The following is a 22,416-nucleotide window of genomic DNA, read 5'->3' as shown; positions in this document are numbered from 1 at the left end:
CTGATCCCTCCCCCTGCTCTGGATCTGCTAGCTGTGGGATTTTTTCTCATGCTCACTGGCAGATGTGACAGCTTTTGGAACTGTATCATCTAGGAACAGCTATATCTGGAGTTGAAAAATCTAACGTGGTTTCCCAGGCAGCAGGAATGGATCGCTGAGAGAATTTCAATCTCCGACTGCTTTTGTCTTGTGGTAGTGACTTTTATTATTTATGTTTGTGACATTTCTTACAGTACAGTTGTCAGCAGTGAATGAAAGACTAAAGTCTAGTAGATTATTATAATATCAGTGTCACAGTATTTGTATTATTATATTAAAGGGATGCTGTCTACGTTTAACTACAGGTTTGTCTTGATTTACAAAATCTTATATGCATAAAATATTCTTATGAATTTGTTACTGAATTAGAAAAGGCCTGTTTTATGTTTTTTATTTAAACATTCGCTAGCTGGGTATTGGAAATAAAAATAAATAGCTCTTGCATGAAAACCACAAAGTGAAAGGAGACTGGTTAAATACAGACCTTCTTAATGAGATGCAAAACCTACACAGATTATTACAATCCACTGGATTTCAAATAACTATTTTTAGTGTATGAATTTCATTTGATCTTAATGCAGTGTACCTTTAAACCACCTGTCTGATATGGCAATGTCTTTATTATCAAAGATTGATACTGATTGTATAAAGCAAATGTCACTGGATACCCAGGAGTATATTATATTTGGACTTGATTGCATCTTGTTGTTTTTAAGATGTCTATTATAAGCTGATAAGGTAGATGCAGGCTGCCAGTTAGTCACCCTAAAATTGACCGTGAACTTAGTAGATGCTCCTTTCTGGGTTTAGTAAGTATGCTTTTGTATATGGGAACTAAGTGTATTCCAGGTGTTGATTGACAGGTACAGTGATTTAATGTAAATCCACAAATGTGGTGTTTGTGCTTATGGAAACTGATATGCTGGCATAGAGCTGCTGTTCTACTTGGGGCCAAAATATCACCTAGGCTTTAAAAACAAGCATTCTGAACCTTGTAGTTCAGCTAGAATAATTCTTCTTCTGGTTCAGAAAACATTTGATAGTACAAGTGCTAATGGCTGTGGCATTTTTAAAACCACATTTTACAGGACCCCTGGCCACCTGAAGCCATTAAAGAGCAAACTTAAAAGACAGTGTGTGCTATGCCCTGAATATCTTCTCATTATTGGGATGAGATGAGGAATGAAGCTGTGAGAGTTGGAGCAGGAGAAGGAAAGATACTGGTTAAAGCAGTAACATCACTATGTCTGGAAATGCCCCCATTCTGGTGGATCAAGTAGCTGTTATGACTGATGTGTAAGCAGTGATTCAGAACTTAAGCACTGGCTATAATACTACAGATATACTTCCTGCTGTCCTCGGGGGCTGTGAAAGCTCCTCAGTAACACCAGCTGTTGGTTTGAATAGTACTAACACCATGAGCTGTTAGAATATCTTTCCTTTCCAGGGTTGTCTGCACCTTAAAGAATTGCCCTTTGACTTTAGTCTTGGTAATTAGTTAATATGCAGCACCTAGGGGGCATTGGAGGTGAATCACTGCGTTTGAGCAGTTGGCAATACAAGCCTGGAGTACGGCCTCTCTTCCCATAAGCTCTCCTTAAAGATGTATTTGGGTTTCCATTAGAACACATTCTGAACAAAGATTATTCTGGCTGCAAAACCTCTCCTAGGCAGAGCAGTTGCTTCCAGTCTCTTTTGTATATGTTTTTTAGTTGCCTAGGATTTTCTTTCTTTTTCATCTGGGAGGCATCTTTAGTAGGCTTCTGGATTGCAATGGGCATTGTCAATGTGTGAAATCTATATTGCACCACGGATGGATTGCACGACTCGGGGCTTAGATGGTGTAAAAGCTCTTCTGCGGCACATAAATGGTTCCCATTCCAGTGACTGCAGGATCATGGTAACCATGTCAAGCTACTGTGTATGCATTTTCAGGATCTCAGAAAAGCACAAGGAAGCAATGTCATTGCTCACCTGGTGACTGCACTTTGCTCTCTCATCAAGTTTTAAGTAAAACAACTCAGAAAATGTTTGACTTGTTTTTCACTGTGGGGAAAAAAGCCTGTGGTGTGCTGATTGTTGAGGCTAGTGACTCCTAGAAGTGTGTGCATGTCTACAGCACAATGTTATCTCTGTATGTGTTCATTGCCTCTGACCCTTGCAAATATTTACGCAGCACAAATAGTTGGAAGCTGAGGTCCTGTACAGGGGAAGATGATCATTATAAAGTTGAAGTGTCAGAAATCTTCTGATGTCAAGGAAGTGGTAGTCTTCATCACTTCAAGCTATGTTAGTGAGAGGCAAATGCTAATATTAATGCAAGATTAAACTTGGAAATCTGTTGTTCAAGCCTAGTATCCAGAATGTGCTGTTTCTCTTAGCGCAGTGCTTGTACTACTACTGCATGCTTGATAGACTGCAATAATCCATAGAGTAAGAAGTCATGGACTAGAATTGTGTTGTGTGGTCAGTCTGTTTCCCGTATTAAAAACTAGCAGTTTACTACCTTGGTTTAAATTGAATCAATGAATGGCTAGGGGAAATGTTACCGATACAACATTATTAATTTAGAGTTGTGGGAACCACTTAATTAGAACAGTTGACTTCCTTCTAATGATTTCAATGTTTTTTTCCAACTGTAACTCTGTAGGTTTGTTTATTTCCAGAAGTTCAGAAATAGAACATCTGGGTTCATTTCTTAGAGAACTACAGCAGTATAGCAGTTATCTAGAACATATCCTAAGAATCTGGACACTGAATTTCAGTAAATGTAACAAAGTTTCATGTAAATTTGGTATACAAGAATGATGTCTTCAGAGTGACAGAAATAAGGACTGGGAAAAAGGAGTTCTTGTATCAGAACCCAAGAAAGAGTGAACCTAAAGTGAAAGTTAGGAATAGGATTGTGTTTCATTATTCTGAGTAATCCCACAGAGGGGGGTTAAATTCAGATAATCTTGGGTCTATAAACTCTGTTCAAAGCAAGACTGGACTTTCACACAATTTATTTCTAACAGTGTCTAAGTCCCCTTCTAGAAGCTTTCTGACCAAAAAAGTCTGAGTACAGATGGGTAAGCAGAAAATTGTCAGTGGAAGGGGGAAGAACATGTACTTTTTTTTTTTGGGGGGGGGGGGGGGGGGGGGGGGGCGGGGAGGGAGATTTTCTGCTGGTGGATATATATTATCTAAACTAAACCTGCACAGTTTATTCCCAAACTAGAAAGACTAGAAAGCTTTAGCATTAAAGTACCTGAAGTGTTTTGGCAGTCTGCTTTGTCTAGTCTCTTATGGATCTCCTTACTCAGTCCATCCTGATGCTGAGCTCTGGAGCACACCTGGTCCAATGCATCCACAGAACTGTCATTTGCCCATTAAATATATTTCCACAAGAGTGGAAAGTTACAGAAATATTCCAATTATTACAGAAGTATTCCAAGTTACATTTTTAGAAACTTATAACTTTAGAGTCATCAAACCATTTCATAGAATCATAGAATAACTCAGGGGAGAAGCCACTTCAAGAGGTTTGTAGTCCAACCTCCTGCTCAAAGCAGGGTCACCTTTGAGATCAGACCAGGTTGCTCAGGGTTTTGTCCAGTCTGTTCTTGAAAACCTCCAAGGATGGAGACTGCTCAGCCTGCCTGGGCAACCTGCTCCAGTGCTGGACTCTCCTGTCATGAAAAAGTTTTTCAATCTACCCAGTTGGGACATTTCTTGTTTCAGTTTATGACTCATCTCTCAGACTCTCACCAGGCACCTCTTTGAAAAGCCTGGCTCTCCATAGAAAACCTCCCTACTTCTGAGCTGTTTCTTCCTGGAAAGGGCAACGTCCCCCTCACCTCATCTCTTCCCTGTCTGTCTTACGTAAAGAAGTTGTGCCCATCCCTTGCAGTTCTCCAGCTATTCAGGCTGTCCCACTGTATCTTATTCTACCCATGTTGGAGTTAAGTGACCACATGCAGAGTGCTGATTCTTTCTTTTCCTTCATATGTTCCCAATTTCAGAACAGTGTAAAACTTTTGGCTTTTGGTTTATCTACATCTCTTTTTTGGATGTAAATTCAGGCTTTGAACATCTCCTGTGTTTGGATATACTTAAGTGTTAGCTGATTTTGGCTTGCTGTAATTGTAAGGACTATTACAGAAACTGTATCTCTCAGCCCTCAAGGGAAAGGAGTCTTATTTTTTTTCATTTTACCTTCTTCAGCTACTTGCTGGCAGAATTTTGTGTCCAGCTACCACTTCCTTTCTCTCTCAAAAGCCCTTGCTTCTGTGCTAGACAAATGAAGATTCAAAATCTTTCTTGGGCAGCTCTTCCTTTGACAACAACTCTGTTGCCTTTAAATGCGACTCAAACGTGTATTACTTATTTGTAGTAGTCTTAAATAACCAGTGAGAGGACAACCAGAGCCCTGTTTGTAAGCATCCTTAATTCCAGGTTTGTAGCGCATCAATATTGTCTTAACTGGCTGGACTCTAAAGCCAAACCTTTCACTTAAGTACAAACCTGTAAAATATAAATGTGTATCTATTATGTGTATTTTAATTTTTTGTGATAGGCAAAATGAATTTGTAGAAATAAAGAGGAGTTCAGCTATGGATATAAAGGTATCCTTTTTTTTCCCCCCTCTGAAATAGAACCACTGTTTCACAGTGGAAAGAGCACTAAAAAGGTCACCAGCAGCCCTAGTTCAGCTATTGACCTGGTAGGTGTTCTTGCACCGGCCATTGCTCTTTTATTGCTTCTATTTCCACATCTGTAAAAAGCAGATGATCCTGTCAGCTCCATTGTTGTCCAAGTGCTTGTCACTGGAGAATGCTTTTAATACAATATAATTAACTGATATAATCAATATGTGACGTTACTGATTGGGCAGATCGCATCTAGACATGCAAGAGCACTGACTACATTGCCATCTCTGATTCAGGCACCATGTTCCGCAAGAAGAAGAAGAAACGCCCTGAGATATCAGCTCCGCAGAACTTTGAGCACCGTGTCCACACTTCATTTGACCCAAAGGAGGGCAAATTTGTGGGCCTACCACCTCAATGGCAGAATATTCTAGACACGTTGAGGCGCCCCAAGCCAGTGGTAGACCCTTCAAGGATCACCCGGATGCAACTCCAACCTATGAAGGTAAGAAAGGAAGACTACTCTTTCCTCTTCCCTGGGCTAGGAGGGAGGTCAAGCTGAGGTAATGACTCCAGAACCCCATATACATTCAAGAAAGGCTAAGGTTGGGGCCTGTAATGAGTTCAGTGGACAGCAGTGGTCTGGGCTTTGATAACACTGCTTTTTTTTTTTTTTTTGAGGAGATAGTAACTTCATCAGAAATAAGGACCTCGGTATCCTTAGCTGCAGTAGTGTCACTGTTCAAATAACCAGCTGGCTGCCTGTCACTGAAACAGGGACCTGTGAAAGCTCACATAGTAGCTGACAGGGACTCGGATATATTCAACTGTTGTACAGGGAAGTGAAGAGGAGAGTTCGTAGAGAGACCTGTTTTAGCAAGTTTGTCATTCTCGTGGGTGAGCAAATTTGGCTGGTAATTAAGTTGACAGGGAAGCCTGAGTGGGAGAGAGCGGGGTAGCACTAGCTTGCAGTTCGTGGATGTCTAAGTGAATGAGAGAGAACGGGGAGCAGGACTATACTTGGGTTTAGGCTAAAAGGCTTTATAAACCAGCAGTTTTAACAGAAAGTGCGGCATAGTAAACAGGAGAATTTCCTTAAAGGAAGTCCTTCAGTAAGGAGAAAAAGGTTACTGATCCTTGCAGATGGGTGAATTTAGATGGTTGTCTTGCTTGGATGGCGGTTCATAATGGTCATCTGGAGACTGTGCTCATAAGTGTCTGCAGGGACCTGGTGTGTGAAGAGAGGCAGATTCACGATGGCCTCTTGGAAGAGGGAATGAAAGATGGTGACAGAATTACTGTGTTTAAAGTCTTGTTAGCCTGTGGGAACTTTTTGTTCTTGGTTAGAAGAATGTTACAGGAGCCTAAAAAGTGAAAAGTATGTTGTAAAATAGAGATATTACTACTTGGATTTCAAGAGGGACTTAAAAGAACATAGCTGTCTATCTAATGAATATATTTAGCACTTTGTGTATAGATGCCTAAAATGGACTAAATGGGACTACATTTTAGTATAATACAAGCAGTAATGCAAAACCAAACCTGCGATTTAAATGGCACATCAGGATCTTCCAGCAGAATGCTGATTTATAAGGGAAAAGCTTGTTCAGGAAGAACAGGTAAAATAAAAAGGGTATTGTCTTTGTTTTATGGTGTCCCAAATCTGCTTTGAGGTTCAAAATGTAGTAGGAGACAGAACTGCAATCCAGAAAAGACAGAAAATGTGTAATAAGAGACCAACTTGTTGAGATCAGGAGCTCTCTGATGGGCTTAAACTGCAGGAGGATTGCTCAGAAAAGTGGAAACTAGGTCAATTTATAATGGGCAAATGAAAAAGAAATTTATGTAGGGACAAAACTGGAAGGCCAAAGCACAAAGAGAGATGTTATTCTCAGAGAACATAAAGAGCACTAAGGAAACATCACAAGTACACTAAGGAGGAGGAGAAGGGGAATGAAGAAAAGAATTAGTTCACTGCTCATTGTGGAAGAAAGTTAATAACAGATGACACTGAGAACTCTTAAATGTTTAATGTTTTTCTTCAGGAAAAGGTTAACTGTGATCAGTTGGCTAACAACACAAGCACAAAAGGATAGGAACTCAGGCTAAAATAAGGGAAGAACACATGAGACTTTTTAGATAAGTTAGATATTTTCAAGTCAGCTGGGCCTAATAAAATTCAAGGAATTACAGATCAGTCAGAATAATTTCAATTCCCGGAAAGAAACTGGAACAAATAGGCAAGTAATCTATTTGCAACCACTTCCTAGAAGATAACAGGGAAGTAGCTAGTAGCCTGTGTGGATTTATCAAGAACAAGACAATCATGGCAAGCAACCCAATTTCCTTCAATGACAAGGTAACAGGCTTTGGGTCAGGGAGAAATGATGGATCTCTCCTACAACTTGAGTTAGGCTCTTGACACTGTTGCTTATGACATTCCCAGAGCAAACTGGACAAGTTTTTCTTAAGTATTTAGGAAAAGTATACTCAAGGAATACTTTGAGGCATCACTGTCAAATATAGAAATGTCCACAAAGAGTGGAGAAACTGGAATTTTTCCTGAGTCTGATAACTGGTCAGTACTTTCATCTATGACTTTTTATATCAGTAGATGGTAAAAGCAAGAAGAAGTTGCAAAACTTTAGTCTTTAAAAACTGCAAAAGACTCTTAAATGAATACTTTTTTTTTTCCCAGTAAGTCCAGGTGCAAATACGCTTTTAGATTGCATTGTATAGTTGATTATTCCTGTTAAACTTCACTTGAACAAATTCCTGTTCAATGATACCAATCAATGGTAAGATATATATATATTTTTTTTCTAAGTGCTAATTGGCCCTGTTAAGCTGAGCCATTATACATAAGGTTCTGGATTCAGCTTTCATAGTGTGTATGGTTTTTGTTTGTTTGTTTGTTTTTTGACACGTACTGTGTGTGGCTTGTAAAAGGTCACTTTTCTTTTTAAAAATATCACTTCTAGATCTTGGTCAGTAAGACATGATGTCTGTAAGAGCATTCCATATAGGTTTGCCTCAAATTTAGATGCTTATTCGTTAATCTGATGCAGTCTTTAAATATGGCTGCAAAGTACAGCTAACTCCTATCTTCACTGTCTGCAGGGGATAGGACTGACTTCATGGGTTGGAAGTACAACGGGAGTGACTTAGTCTAATTTTGAGATGTTTTTATCTAAAATATAAGGTGAACAATTTAATGGGTTTTCTGAAGAGGCGACAGCATCTCTTCTTGGAGACTTCTTATTTTGTGAACGTGCTGGACAGAAGTCCTTTCTGGAATGATTTTTGTCCCTCTACTTTGGACTACTTGGCATCTTGAGATTTCTTTTAAGTTTATTTTGAGCTATTCTTTTTCCAAGTTTGTAGAAACATTGAGCACATCAGTGAGCTGTGGAGGAGGGCCTCTTTCTCTCCCATCTTCCCTGTGCAAGCATGTGCAAGGGTGTGGAGGCATCCTGCTGAGGGCTGTGTTACTTAGGGACATGAACATTCCATCTGTCCTTGCTCAGACTCATTTACGATCTTGTGCTCTTAACTGAGTGCATTACTGAAGTAACCTGATATGTCTTAAGTCTCTAAAGGATGAATTAGAGTGGAGAGAAGACTCTCCCCACCCCAACGACAAGTTTAAAAGACTGGGTTTCTTTATTTCTGGCATTTTTTTCCTACCAAGTTTTGTGCAAAAATGATGGAACCAGGTTGAGGAGTTAGTGCCTTCAGCATGTTATTTACTTGACAGCAGCTTGGGCCGCAGAGGAAGGTGCATGTATATGGTGAGTGAGATATATTGCTACAATAGGACTGAAAAGCAGAATTTTCAGCTGCAGGTGATGTTGTGTGTGCAGTGTTATGAGTTGGATTATCCTTTCTTCACCTTGTTTGACAAAATCTTTCCCTTTGCCTTTTGTTCCCAGACACTGAGCAAGCCAGGTGCATTTCATGCACTGTGGTGGCATTCTGCTGAAATTACTGGAGCTGCTGTTTTGTACCAGCTAAATATTAGGCTTGGTGTAATTAATTCAGCATCTTTAGAAGATCCCCAGAGTTCAGTTAGCAAACAGGAGATTGCCATCACTCCAGGGAGGGATTTTCCTCAGGCAGAGATTCATGAAAGTGCAGGAGTGATTCTATGCTGTGAATTTCTGTGAAGAAATGAAACATTTTGGCTTCCAGCATTAAAAAAGCTTCTGTAAGCATTTCAGTTCTAGAATAAACAAGGTAGAGCGCTATGTAATATAATGACAGCTTCAAGTGTCCTACTTCTGTAGTGCTGTTGCTTGTTTGGATGGAAGCCTTGTTCTCCATCACTTGCTTACAAGGCATTTGTGAGCTGGTGTGACCCTTTGTTCATCATTTTTAATTATAATAGCTTGGCAGAACAGAGGAGAAATACAGCGTTGGAACAGTGTGGTCTTCAGTGGTCAAGATTAAGATGCATTAGCAAAAATAGTAGACAACCAGACTAAGGGATGCTGATTACAATGGTACTGAGACTGGTACAGGGGAGTGATGAACCTTATGCTGCAATGGCAAGGTGATTCTTGCAGATAGAGCTTGCGGCATGCTGTAACTTCTTTGGAGAGGTATTAGTTCTCAGGAGCTTGTTGAACCTAAGTTAGTGATGTAGTATGGCACAGGAGGGAGTGCTAAATACACCCTGTTTTGCTCTAAGGTTGTCCTTTAGGATGCAAGTGCAGCAGCAGGATTCACTGTTCTGGCTGAAAGCACTGCTGCCTCTGTTGAATAAACATGTCACCCAGTGATTCATATTTTTTTCTCTCAGTAAAGGAAAATTAAATTTTTCTGTCCTTTTATTATTTTTTAACTTACTTTACTAAATTCCCTGGGTCTGCTTTGGCTAGACAGACGAAATCTAAACTTTGTCAAGATTAACTGAACCTCAAATTGTAAATCTCTAACTTTTCCTCCTGTTCTCTCTGTTTCACAGACAGTGGTGAGAGGCAGCACCGTGGAAGTGGAAGGCTATATCTCTGGGATACTCAACGATATCCAGAAGCTGTCTGCCATCAGTTCCAACACTCTGAGGGGAAGGAGCCCCACCAGCAGGAGGAGAGCTCAGTCCCTTGGGCTCCTGGGGGAAGACAGACCCCCAGACATGTATCTTCAGAGCCCTGAAGCAGACTGGGCAGACAGATATGGAAACTACCTCAATTGCAATGGTGGGACCAAGGTGACCCGGAGACAGACTATGTGGCCTGATTACAAACCCAGACTGGATGGACAGTCTCATCCCAACGGTATGGTTACAAAAGCCCAGTCCCTTGGGCCTTCGGAGTTCCAGGGTGCTGATGGCAGCTGCCTCCAGCGCACCTCTGGTCTGCAGCACATGCCTGCTCTGCTGGGGGAGAGTGACAAGATGGGAAAAAAGAGCTCAGAAGAGTGCTGGCCTCAGCCTTGTCTAGTACGACAAGCAAACTCCAGGCCCTCAGGAGAGGGCAGCCCTAGCTCCAAATCAAGGGAGAACAGCTTGAAGAGGAGGCTGTTACGCAGTGTGTTCCCCTCCTCCAGCAGCTCAAACAAGTCAGGCCCTTCCCTGCACATAAAGGTACAGTTATTCCTTATTTTTAAGTGAATGAATGCAGTGTTGACTTTAGAGTTCCAGAGGTTACTTAAACAGCGGAACAAATTTAATTGCAAACAATGCACAAACAGCTGTTACTGTTGTGATTAATGCTGGAATCAAAATAGTCCTGGCCAGAGGAAACATATACTCCTAGGCTTCACAGCATATACTGCTAGGCATAGCTCAAAACAGCAGCACTATCTCAATCAGAAAGCCTTTTTAGTGGAGCTGTACATGGAGGGGTATAAGGTGGGAAGGAGATAGTGGACTTACTAATTTTTGCCCTTTTGTATTTGTAAAGGCATAACTTAAATACCCTTATACTAACATAAATGTGCTTTTGCTATTTGGGAAATTTCCATAATTTACATTAGGAATGTATTTTTTTGCCTGTGAAAAATATGACTACTTCAGGGGAGTCTGGTGGTTATAGCTTATCTGCCAACTTGCCTACAACAGGAATGTTTGCATCAGCACCCACAGTACTGTCAAACAGGAAATCTGACTTGGGTTTTGCTGCAGATGGGACAGCTCATAGCTACGTCTCCCCCAGGAAAGCTACCCTGAATGAGTGACTCACTTATTAATCTATGAGAAAAACTCCAGGTCCTTTTACTAGATAGGAAATACAGCCCCTCAGGCCACTGCTTCTAATTCATCACAGACTAACCTAGCACTCATTGTCCTTGCACAGCTGTTGAGCATTTTTAAAGGCTGTGCTGTGCTGGTGCTTGGCCAGGCTAATTTCTTGCAGGCGTGGAGTCCTGAACTCAGAGGAAGATGACAGGAACCACTGGCCCAACAAAACGGGTTGCTCTAATGTATGCTGCAAGCTCCAGCCCAGCTTGTTGCAGGAACACTTGCAGTTTGCATAAGGATCAGGCTCAAGGCTTTCCAACGCAGCCTCTTCCCTCAAGATTCCCTTCCTGAGGGAGTGGGGTTTTGGAGGAATGCAGTTCTTCTGTAGCACAAACCATGCTTATATGCTGTCTCAGTGACTCTAGGCTGATCTGTACTGGCTGGAGGCCTGTCCTTGAGTGCTTAGGAGGACTAACCTCTTCTTTCTTCTCTGGCAAGAGTGTTTTTACCATGCCTCTGCACTTCCACAAGGAGGAGAAGAGGTTACTGGCCAGATAGCACGTGTGCATGCATGTGCTTGGGTGTGTTTTGAACTCGAGTTATTTGCGAGAAGAGTAAGAAAGACCTTGAGGTTATCTAGTCCATCTCCCTGCTCCAATGAGGGATCTGTGCCATCACTGGCAATTGTTTATCTCCAGTGATTAAAACTGGAATCTCCCTTACAAATGGAGATGATGGTGTGCAGCTGTGACATTTAAGAAATGTCTAATTGCAAAAGAAATGGAGAGGGGATATCTGACTGAAAATGGGGGGGGAGTGTGCCTTGACAGGCTGCCAATGGTCACCGTGGGAAGGTGGAGGGCTCTCTCCTTTTGGCCTAGCATGGGGGGGAGAAGTGGGAGAACAGTGACACATCAAAATGTCCAGTGACTGCAAATGTGTGTACAGGAGCTGTCAAAAAAACAGAGCAGGAAATAATACTTACGTGTGGTTAGACAAACGTGTGAGCTTGCATGCGAGTTGTGCCCTTTTGCCTGCTCTAGCTTATATAAAACCTTTTTTTTTCCTCCCTCCTGAGACAAAACAAGAGTTGGGAAATAGATATTTCGCTGCCATGAGCATGTCTCCACAGAACTGCAGGGGTGGAGCTGGTAAATGAAGAGGAAGTAAGTTCTGACAGGCAGTTTGTGTTTGTGCACTCCAGCACCACGGTGCCAGGACCTGCTAAATCATATGTTCAGGGGCTGTGTGCGTATGAGAATGAGCTGTGCGTGTGCTCGGCTTATGCAGATTTTACTGTTCTCAGAAATCCTTGATTTTTAAAAAAGCGAGGTGGATGTAATTAAATTCTGTACAAATATTTTCTGAGAGAAAATGAATGTTCTTTTAAAAATTTCTCTGCTGCAAATCTTCAGTTCCCATGCCCATATTATTAACTTTATTAACAACCTGTCTGGATTGTAAGAGTAAAAAAAGCCTGTTGCTTTGAAGTTTTTATTTGTCCTGTAATATGAATGGGTGGTTGGCTCTTTCCGAAGCGCTATGTTGTCAGATCTACTATTACTGTAAATATGATGAAATATAATGCATTTTATACCTAACCTGCTAGATGTTTTAATTAGTCAGCATTTTGAGGATGAGTACGAGTACTTCAGGACTTTTCCTTCTTGAGAGACCGATTGTAGTGCTAGCATGGGAATGCATACCCTGAAGCCACGTTACCGCAGGCTGTGATCTTACTACATCTCATAAACTGAACAGGATTGGGCCGGCTTGGTACTTGAGTGGGAGGTCTCCAAAAAGCCTTGAGTACTTCAGGAAAGAGCACTGCTAACCCCAATTCATTGGAGATAGTTGTAAGCCCGTGGTATGGCAGGTGGCTCTGTGCAGCTGAAGTGCTGCCCTGGCCATCCGCAGCTGTTCTGGTTGGTTGTGCTTCTCCCAAAACAGAGGGCTAATTCTGTGCCTGATCGACAGGAATGCTCTGCAGGTACCAGTGGAAAGTGCAGGGAGAGTTTTCCGTAGGCAGAGTGTAATTACCCGGAGGGAATTAGGCCAAGACATCAAAGTGATTTACAGCTTTGGCAGGAATCCTCTTTCTTTTTGTATATAGGAAGATCAGAGGAACACAGGGATAAAGGATTTTCAAATTCTCTGCAACTCTGGTTGCCCCTGAGTTTTGGTGGCAAGGTTGGAATGCTTTTTAGCAGACTGCTGGTTCTGTGTGTGTGAGGGGGTGGATTTGTTTGTTTTAAGCATGAGCTGATATCTAGCCCTCTGAGAACAGAACTCCTGCCATATCTTGGAGGTCCTTAAAGCATAGCATCCATCCTGTAGCCAATTCTTGAAAATCAACAACCATGTGGCTTCCCCTAATCATGCAGCATATGCTGGGCAGGCCTGGAGACAAGAACATAGAGCTCTTAACCTAGAGCGCTTTGTCTGCTGCAAAATGCATTAGGCCAGAGTGGCATAAGATGCAGCTGATGCCTGCCACTTAATCTAACCAGCATTTTTTCTTTCTTCTGCTTTCATATTTGTTCTTCCCAAAGCCTAATGCTTTCTTCAGACCCCAGCAATGGGGTTCACCCCACAGCCCTGCAACCAAAGCCCAGTCTCTTCCACCAGATCAGCCTGCGTCTGACTTCCCCAGGATGATTTCGGAAGCTGGAACTCCCCAGAAATCCCCAACCACGGAGAAGGCGATCGCAGTGCCCCAAGGCAGGCCGTCACCAGCAGGGTCTCCGAGAAACCGTCAGACTCAGACGAGTTCTAGCAACCTTCACCTTCCCCAGGACTCTTCTGTGAAAGGGCAGCTGGCCAGTGAGGACCCAGTGGTTGTGACTCATGAGCAGTTCAAAGCTGCCCTTAGGATGGTAGTGGACCAAGGGGATCCCCGGACATTGCTGGAGAACTATGTAAAGATTGGTGAAGGGTCCACAGGTATCGTCTGCATTGCTCGAGAGAAGCACTCAGGGCGTCAGGTGGCAGTGAAAATGATGGACCTGAGAAAGCAGCAGCGCCGGGAGCTCCTTTTTAATGAGGTAAACGTAGAGAGGTGGGGTTCTCTGTCCACCACATAGCCATGGTAACAGTAAATGTGGTTTTAAAAAACAAAACAAACAAAAGAAAAAAAGGTGGGGGGGCAGGAGACATCTATTTAACAGAATTCTGCTAGTACCAAGATAAAGAATGACTGCAGGGACGGAGGCTACTGCATTGTACTTGTAGAGTTCCACATATTTGCTTTGTAGGTAGGATTAGATTTTATAAGTTGTGGCGTGGTGGTCAGTCGTTCCCTGTGTCTTTACAGGTGGTGATAATGAGGGACTATCAACACGTCAACGTAGTTGAGATGTACAAGAGCTACCTCGTGGGAGAGGAGCTCTGGGTGCTGATGGAGTTCCTGCAGGGGGGAGCCCTCACAGACATCGTGTCTCAGATCAGGTACGAAGCAAAACCCAAAGTATCAGTGCTTATGTGTCCACCTCATAGACGACAAAAGAGTGGAGATTTCTGGGAAGAACAGTTTCCCTCAGAGCTCTTGTGATGCTTGTGATTGCAGTGCCCTGAAACTGCTATGCTTCATAACTGTCATCCATTTGAAGCATTCAGATCTGCTTCTGGTGTTGAAGGGAACTCGTTACCATACCGATCTCTTTAGATACTCGCTGTTTATCTCCTTGATAACCTCCCCTGTAAAACACAGTACTTATAAAAAGTATCATTTATTATATCTGTTGTATTTTGGCCAGGAAGCTCACTGAATAACTATTAAAGAATGTGCAAATAGTTTGACATGGTACAACCTTAGTAAGGTAGAATTTGTGGCTAAATCCTCTGGGGAAGTGCAGCAGATCCTTGAGATCTGGGCGCCTTCCCAAATTTCACTGCCTAAAGATAGCAACTACTGGACACTCTCCTAAATTTGTTTTTGTGTCCACACCTCTTCATATTCATTAATGCCCAAAGCATTTCTGTAGGGCAAAGAAATTGTTCTCAAATGCCCTCTTCGGAGTCCCACTCTCAAAGAGTTTTTGTGATGTGTTTATGAGGACAGTGTCTTACCTGCCCTCGCCCAGCTGCTGAGCAGTCCTGCAAGGCTGTAAACTGGCACAGGGAGCTCCAAAGAAAAGACTGACCAAGAGTTTCTGTAGAATGAGCTTTCCTCTTTTAAAAGATTCAGAATATTAATTGGATTACAATTAAGTTGTATTGCTAATGCTAATTGTATTTACTTTTAAAAATTTTGGAGACGTTTATCTGGCCAGCCCTCCAATTTTTTGATCAGAGGTACATCTCAGGGACTGAGAACCAAGGTTTCACTAAAAGTCCTGTATGTGCTCCTTCACAGGAAACAGAATGTTTAGTCCTGAAAAGTGCTGAGTCCTGGCATTGCAGAGCCAGTGAAACTCTTGTAGCTCTTAGCTGGTATTAGTAGAGCCAATGGAACTATAATTTAAAACAAAGCAATCAAACAAAAAAAAACCCACAACATATTCTAGAAAGAGTTATGAAGTGTCTATGTAGTCTGTATCCACCATTGAGACAGAATTACATCATGGGATGTCAGCATAGATGTTATTTTACAAAGCCTTCCTTTGAACCCTTTAATGAATACTTGTTTTTCCACATAGTGGAAACAGGATCTGTTATAACCATAACATTTATCAAAAGTAAGCTGCAAGCCTTTATCATTTTTTCACAGGGAGGAAAACACCGTCATTCCCCTCATTAAATACTTGCTGAAGGTGATAACTGATTTGCATCTCCAGGAGTGAGCTAATCCCCTAGTAATCTCTCTTACACTATGCAATCACTTGACTGAAACCAAATTCCTTACATTACAGGCTGAAAGTATACCTCTTTTTATCTTCTAGAACCACAAAGCTCAGAAGAGTATCTGCTTTCCTTATAGCTCATGTTATATTCAAAGTAAAAAGCATTGTTTCTGAATAGGTTAGGTTCTGTACTGGGGTAGTCTTTGTACCTCTCTCTTCAGAGGTTAAATTGTAATGGCAAAAGTAGCCCCCTGCCATCCTTCAGATACATTTCTGACATAGACATGGCACAGTGCAGCCAAAATACGCAGTGTCCTGGTCAGATGGTCACTTTGGTATTCCACATCTCATTCTACCAATCAAGCAGTGGAAATACGAATTTCTCAGGTGATGGTGCAACCTCCTTCCTAAATGTATAGAAATTGCTCTTACCTGTTCAGAAAGTGCTGTGTGCTCTGCACAGCTCTACATTTTGAGCTCTCTTTTTCCTCAGTCTTACCTGCAGACATGGATTTGAAGAGTTATCATTTACATGCCCTCAAATAAGAGTGGTTTGAAATAACTGCTAGAGACAGGCTGAGAATCAAAAGTACTCAAATAGGGGCCTTCAGTGATTCTTTGAAGTACGCATCTTCTAGCATTCCTCGGTGTACATGTGCAGAAGCCATTGCCACTGGCCACAGCTACAGGAGATAATTTTCATTTCTGCCCTTTTCAACTTATATTTGATCATGAAGGTTCTTGTGTTGGTAGTCCACATAGCAGGAGTTTCTAAAGAGTTTCTTGGTGTTTCATATGCAGGAGTTTCTGAGGAGTTTCTTGGCGTTCTTACGCAGTGTGCTAACAGATTACTAAAATTTAGGAATGACAGCATCTCCCCCTATTTGTGCTACCTTTAGTTAGGTATAAGACTATCCACGCTGTCTAGCTGCATGAAATCTGAAGGGGATCCCCCATTCTCTGTAAAATTACATGTTTAAATCCTTACTGCATGAAGTTGCACAATAGGCCTTGTGAACAACAGCTTCACTATATGTGCTTAAAAGAAAAAAGCTGTCTCAACAGTTCCTGTGTCATCTTGGCGTGAAGAAGCAGTCTTGCACATCGTAATTGTTTGAAACAGCATGTTGCTTGATGAATTGAGATACCAGATTTAAAATGCAATTTCTCTGAATTAGACTTATTAAAGCTTTAAGTTGCTAATCATGAAGACAAAAATGTTTTCAACAGTAAAACACATTTGTAAAAGAATAGAAAAAGAGGGAGAGAGTAATGGGGAACCAAAATACCTACCTGCAGCTCAACTTCAAAACTGTGTGGTGCCTTTACACAGGACTTGTGAGTTAGTGCTATCCACAGAAGAGTATAATGCAGTTAAAAACCTATGTCCTTAATTTCAGGCTAAATGAAGAGCAAATTGCAACAGTGTGTGAATCAGTGCTGCAGGCTCTTTCATATCTTCACTCTCAGGGGGTCATTCACCGAGACATTAAAAGCGACTCTATTTTATTGACACTGGATGGAAGGGTAGGTTTCCTCTGAAAAATTGTTTCCTGTCTTCTGCTGCTGTAGCCTTAGTCTGTCTCCTTATTTCCTTTCTGTTCTCAGTCTCTTGTTTATACCTCATTCTCTTACTCCTTTTGTATTCTTTATCTTTGGTGCTTCCTTCCACATAGCTTAGAAATTATTTTAAAGTTTGGTTGTTTTTCTCTTTGCACAGGTCAAACTCTCAGATTTTGGTTTCTGTGCTCAGATCAGTAAAGATGTACCCAAAAGAAAGTCCCTAGTAGGTACGCCTTACTGGATGGCTCCAGAAGTTATTGCAAGGGTACCATACACTACTGAGGTAAGGGACCACTTTCCTAATGTCAGAAGAGGTAGCAAATGATATTCTGAGGTGTCACACTAAAATGTTAGGCTCTCCAGGAAAAGCATTTAGGATCTATTTAAAATAGAACTATAACTATGATTGCAGATTTGATTGTGATGATATCAATTTGACCTAAAGCAATAAAAATAAATAAAGTTAAAAAAAAAAACAAAACACGTTCAGCTTCCTGGAACAAGGTGTAAACTTACTCTATTTTTATACCTGAAGGTTGGCATAGGCCTGTATATGCTGTAGCGTGGACAGATATTAGCAAGGAGCAGCCTGCGATGTGATATGGATCAGTAAATCAATCAGTGCTGTGAGTGGTGGGGAGGAGAGCAGGGAAGACACAAATGGGAGCTCTGAAATTATGGGCAGGTGGCAGCAGACTGATTAGTTTTGTTTACCGACCGACCAGGTGTAGCACAAGCAGTTACTTGCAGACCTTTGCATGTTGCAACACCGGCATGGATCAGTGGAAAGCTGTCTTTGTTAAATGGCAGTAAGGGATCCAGTAGCATTAAGTGGGTTAATGGTTTATGCTTTCAGTAACATTTGTCGTGGGAAGGGTGTTGTAGCCTTTGTGAAAGCAGCATAGTGAGGACCTGTTGCTCTGAGCTGTGTATTGATGCAACATTGGCTCCCACAGGTGGATATCTGGTCTCTGGGAATCATGGTGATAGAGATGGTGGATGGAGAACCCCCCTATTTTAGTGATTCTCCGGTCCAGGCAATGAAGAGACTCCGTGACAGTCCTCCTCCCAAACTGAAAAATTTCCACAGGGTGAGCATACCAGCAAAGCACTTGTGAACCTGATGATTATCACGGGGAAACATCCATACCAGCTGTTCCCTGCAGAGCTGGCTGTGAAAACGGTCTTGCTAGAACATGTTTCTTGGGGAGCTTCTTTGGACCTTCTTTGCCTCAGTGGATGCAAGCTGCTGCTGACAGCTAGTGGCTGGTTTGGGAAACAGTCCTAATAATGTAAAGTCACTAGGGCATAAACCTAGTAATGCAAATCAAAACTGCTTCTGATGGAGGCAATAGTTAGTATCTTGCTGTTGTCAATAGAGTAGCTCATCTTCTAGGGAAATAACTAGGAGGATCCTTGCTCTGGAGAGTTTCCAGCTTAGCAGCTTTCAGGAACACAGAGGCTGTGTTATGGTCAGAGCAAGAGAGCTCAAAACAGACAGCAGCTCATGGGGGACACTGCAGCTGCTTTGAAGAACTCAGCTTCATGGTTTCTTATGAAAAACTAGTAGTGACATAAGAAATGCAGTGATTACCTTTTAGTCATCACTTAGAGCTATCCTCTTTTCATTTCAGTCCAAGCCTCTAAGATCAAATAGCTTCTGCAGCATTCCGAGCTATGCGGCCTTTCCAATTAATCAGAATATCTGCAGCTGCTAAAACTGAATTATTTAACAGAGTAGGCTGCTGAACTAACAGCATACACTCAAACATCAACAGCTGCTGTCTTTCCTGTTTGCCTTTGCAACACTAATTGAAATTTCAAGGTCACATTCTGAACCCACTTACTTAGTGTAAAGCCAGTTTTGGTCTGGATCGCGCACCTTGATGGGTGAGATGACCCCACCATGAGCTGTAAGAGCCAGAGCTGTTCATAGTCTTGCTCTGTTCCACTTCATCCTGGGAAGCATACTGGCTTTCAGCAGACCTTTGGATCGACAGGCCTCTGGCTGTCCTCCTGTCTCCCTGCTGTCTGCATGGAGCTAAGAGGGCTGAATCCACAGCTGCTGCATTTTGATTGCAGTTAATGGTTCGCTGGGGTCAATTGCTGTAGCATTGGGTGCAACAGACTAAACAGACACCACCTGGGATAATCTTTGCTGGTTTTCTAAAGCATGGGTAGATTTATTGACAGAGTGATAAGGGTTGGATCCCGACATTCAGCTGTGTTGCGCCTTCATCCTCTGGCAATCACAGTGGTTGTTCAAAGCACTCTTGAAATAAGCTGTGCCTCACTGTGAACAGTATTTTGTGATCTACTAAGTTAACCAGAGCAAGAAAAGTGCCCTCAATCTAAAATGGATGTAATTACTGACATTAAAATAAATAAATATGCACCAAGTTAATTTTTTATCCAGTTTTAATGTTACAGAGGATTACTACCAGCAAGAGATGTGCAGAGCCTTTCAGTGGTTCTTGGGTCTGGTGACTCAGCTGGCCTCAATACCTGTATTTTAAAGGACAGGCCAGCTGAGGTCATTCAGTTCTTTTGGTACACTGTTCTGTAGTTTCTTAATTTTGTAGCGGCAGCATCAGGTTTCCAGATTCTCAAATCCTACTTGGGTTATATATTTAAATATTTTAAAATATTTTAAATACCTAAATTTTAGTATTTTTTCTGCATTCTTGTGCCCAGTAAAAGAAGGAATTGCTCAACCCTTCGCACCCAAGTGATGTGCCTTAGGAAGTCTACTGAATTTTTGAGCTGAAATGCAGAAAAGAACAAATAAAATGGGAAACAAAATTAACTTAGATGAAAGGACATGGCAGGCACTATTGTCCTAGTTTGGTGTGCCCCCTTAAAAACAAGCAGCCTGTAAATGTGCCTACCGGTGACAGACAGTTGTTACTATTATTCCATAAAAAGCATGCTGTCTCCTGTTATGTTTCTGTGCAAAAACAGGGCTACAAAGTTGAATTGCACAGGTCCTTTTTAAGCAAACCCACCACAGCAACCTGTTGTCAAATGACCTGTTGCCTCGTTCCTTTACCTCGCTGACTTGCTTGGTTGCTTTTTCCAGACTTCCCCAGTTCTGAGAGACTTCTTGGACAGGATGCTGACCCGGGAACCGCTAGAAAGAGCAACGGCACAAGAGCTTCTGGATCACCCCTTTTTGCTCCAGACAGGACTTCCAGAGTGCTTGGTCCCCCTTATCCAGCAATACAGAAAGCGTACCTCTACCTGCTGACTTCACGTAAGGGGAAAATACGAGGAAAAAGTAACACTTATAAATAACCAAGAGACCAGGCGGTCTTGTCCTGGGAATGGTGCTCAGAACTTGTCGGTGATCTTCTTACAGGATGAATGTGAATATTGTCCTTGCGGTCTTGGCCTTTGTGGCTTCTCATTTGCTGAAGACAATCAATACGTACTAGTTCCTAATAAGACCAAGTATGTCTCAAGAATAAAGCAGGTATTTCATGACTTCTGGATTGCTTCTTCCAAAGAAAGGCATTTTTATGCGGAGTCTGAGGTTGTGTATCCGAATGCCTGCAAGTTCCTGTAAACCTTGGCTGCTGACTACTGAACTGGAACAAAATTTCCCAGTTAGAAATGTGATCTTTGTTTTGTTAGTTGTACACTGGAGTCTTGAGCTGACCTACATGTACATTTTGGGGCACAGATGCCTTTAAACTGTCCAACAATGCACAAAGACTGAACAATTTTTCTCTTCTGAGACTTTTTCCACAGATGATTTTAATCTTCAGTTAAATGTGGACCTAGAAAACTGTACATATGTTCCTAGGGAGCAGATGTGATATGTACATATTTATTTTCAAACAGCTCTCTTGCGTCAACATGCTTCTCTTTTGCTGAGGAATATGTATGGTTTAGTGGTCAGTCTTGAATCCATTTCATGATCTTAAACTTTTGGAGGGGAAACCCTTGGAGGCAGGCCTCAGAGTAGACTCTGTGAAGACAATTGTTCTTGCCACCAGGATTTTGTGGTTGAAAATTCATAATATGCAACACCTCCAGTGCTGTTTGGAATGGAGACTCTAGGGAAGCTTATTCCTATTTGTGGTTTCCAGGCAGCTTTCCTTCTGAGTCCTTTCTCACAAGAGGGGCCAAGAAGTGCTGCCCTGAGATAAGTGTGGGGCAGCACATTGGGAATGCCTTAGGGGACAGAATGAAAACATTTCAGCTGTCCTGCATGTCCCAGGAGAGATTTTTATGTTCACGGTGAGGCTGTTTGTTCAGCCTTCATCTCCCCTGCTTGCTGCTGCAGAACATGGGGAGAAGGGAAATTTTTGATGTTTGTTTTGTAATTGGTATCGCCTTCCCCACCACCCCTTTGCTGATATGTTCAGAAGGTTTCTGGTTGTCTAAGCAGCTCTCTGTTATTTTTAAATAGATTTAGATATTTTGTATGATACAGTTTCTGATCAGTGAGGTAGTTGAGGTAATTGGACTCTAGGTCAGGATGTAACATTGTACAGTGATGGTGTGCACTTTTGTGAGGTCTTAAGAATATAGTCTTATATGTGGAACTGGGATCCCATTTTGAAAATCAGATACAAATTTATTGGAATTTAAGTTATTCTTGGGACAGTCTTACTGTCTCAGATACTAACCTCATAACTGCATTTTCTTCAGAAGATGTAAATAATCTCTATCCTCTGCTATTTACTCCAGTTACAGATCCTGCTTCAAAATTGAAGCCACAGTTGATTACTTGAAGTAATTTGGGATGGAATTCATCTGCACTGATGACAGTCACCTAAATGGTGGGCACCCAGACTGCAAAGCAGATAGGTTGCCTCTGTAGACCATGGTGAGAAGAGCACCTCCAGAGGGTGATTCATCTCCATCATTTTAGATACCTGCTGAAGGATGAAATTGCTTTCTCTCGATACCACTCTGCCTGTGGCCAGTAGAGGGATCGTAGGTGGTTTGCCTAGACTGGATGTCTAAGTTTGGGGCTGATGAAGTTAATTGAAATGAATTTGTTTATTTCTTCCTTAGCTGCACTGGAAAGTTTTTGATGTAAAATGTTTCTGTATTCCAGATATACTGCTTTTTTATGCAAAAGAGCAGGGCTTTAAAGATTTATAATTTGAAACAAATGATCCTGCTCATCTGTAGTTGTGAATCCTTTGCACCTGTGTTTTAAATTAAAGTAGATCTTGATTTATTCACTTGCCTGTTGCAGTGTTGAGAT

At 41.8% G+C, this 22,416-nt stretch overlaps 1 protein-coding gene across 2 annotated transcripts; it reads left to right on the top strand.

Moving 5' to 3' along the window:
* The first annotated feature begins 125 nt into the window (after positions 1-125).
* Positions 126-22,392, top strand: PAK6 (p21 (RAC1) activated kinase 6). Of its 2 annotated transcripts, none has more exons than XM_035539812.2 (9): positions 126-192; positions 4,967-5,175; positions 9,637-10,254; positions 13,404-13,895; positions 14,165-14,298; positions 17,033-17,159; positions 17,353-17,478; positions 18,152-18,286; positions 20,275-22,392. In XM_035539812.2, exons 2-9 carry the CDS (start codon positions 4,972-4,974, stop codon positions 20,440-20,442), a joined length of 2,004 nt encoding a protein of 667 aa, XP_035395705.1. In that variant the 5' UTR covers positions 126-192; positions 4,967-4,971; the 3' UTR covers positions 20,443-22,392. The 2 variants fall into 2 exon arrangements, with proteins under 2 accessions (XP_035395705.1, XP_035395706.1); XM_035539813.2 differs by lacking the exon at positions 126-192 and adding an exon at positions 293-344 and having other exon boundaries at positions 20,275-22,259.
* The last annotated feature ends 24 nt before the right edge of the window (positions 22,393-22,416 follow it).

This window comes from Cygnus atratus, chromosome 5, assembly GCF_013377495.2.
Source record: "Cygnus atratus isolate AKBS03 ecotype Queensland, Australia chromosome 5, CAtr_DNAZoo_HiC_assembly, whole genome shotgun sequence".
Taxonomy (NCBI): Eukaryota; Metazoa; Chordata; class Aves; order Anseriformes; family Anatidae; genus Cygnus; species Cygnus atratus.
The sequence above is the reverse complement of the archived record's forward strand: the minus strand, read 5'-3'. Positions and strand labels throughout refer to the sequence as shown.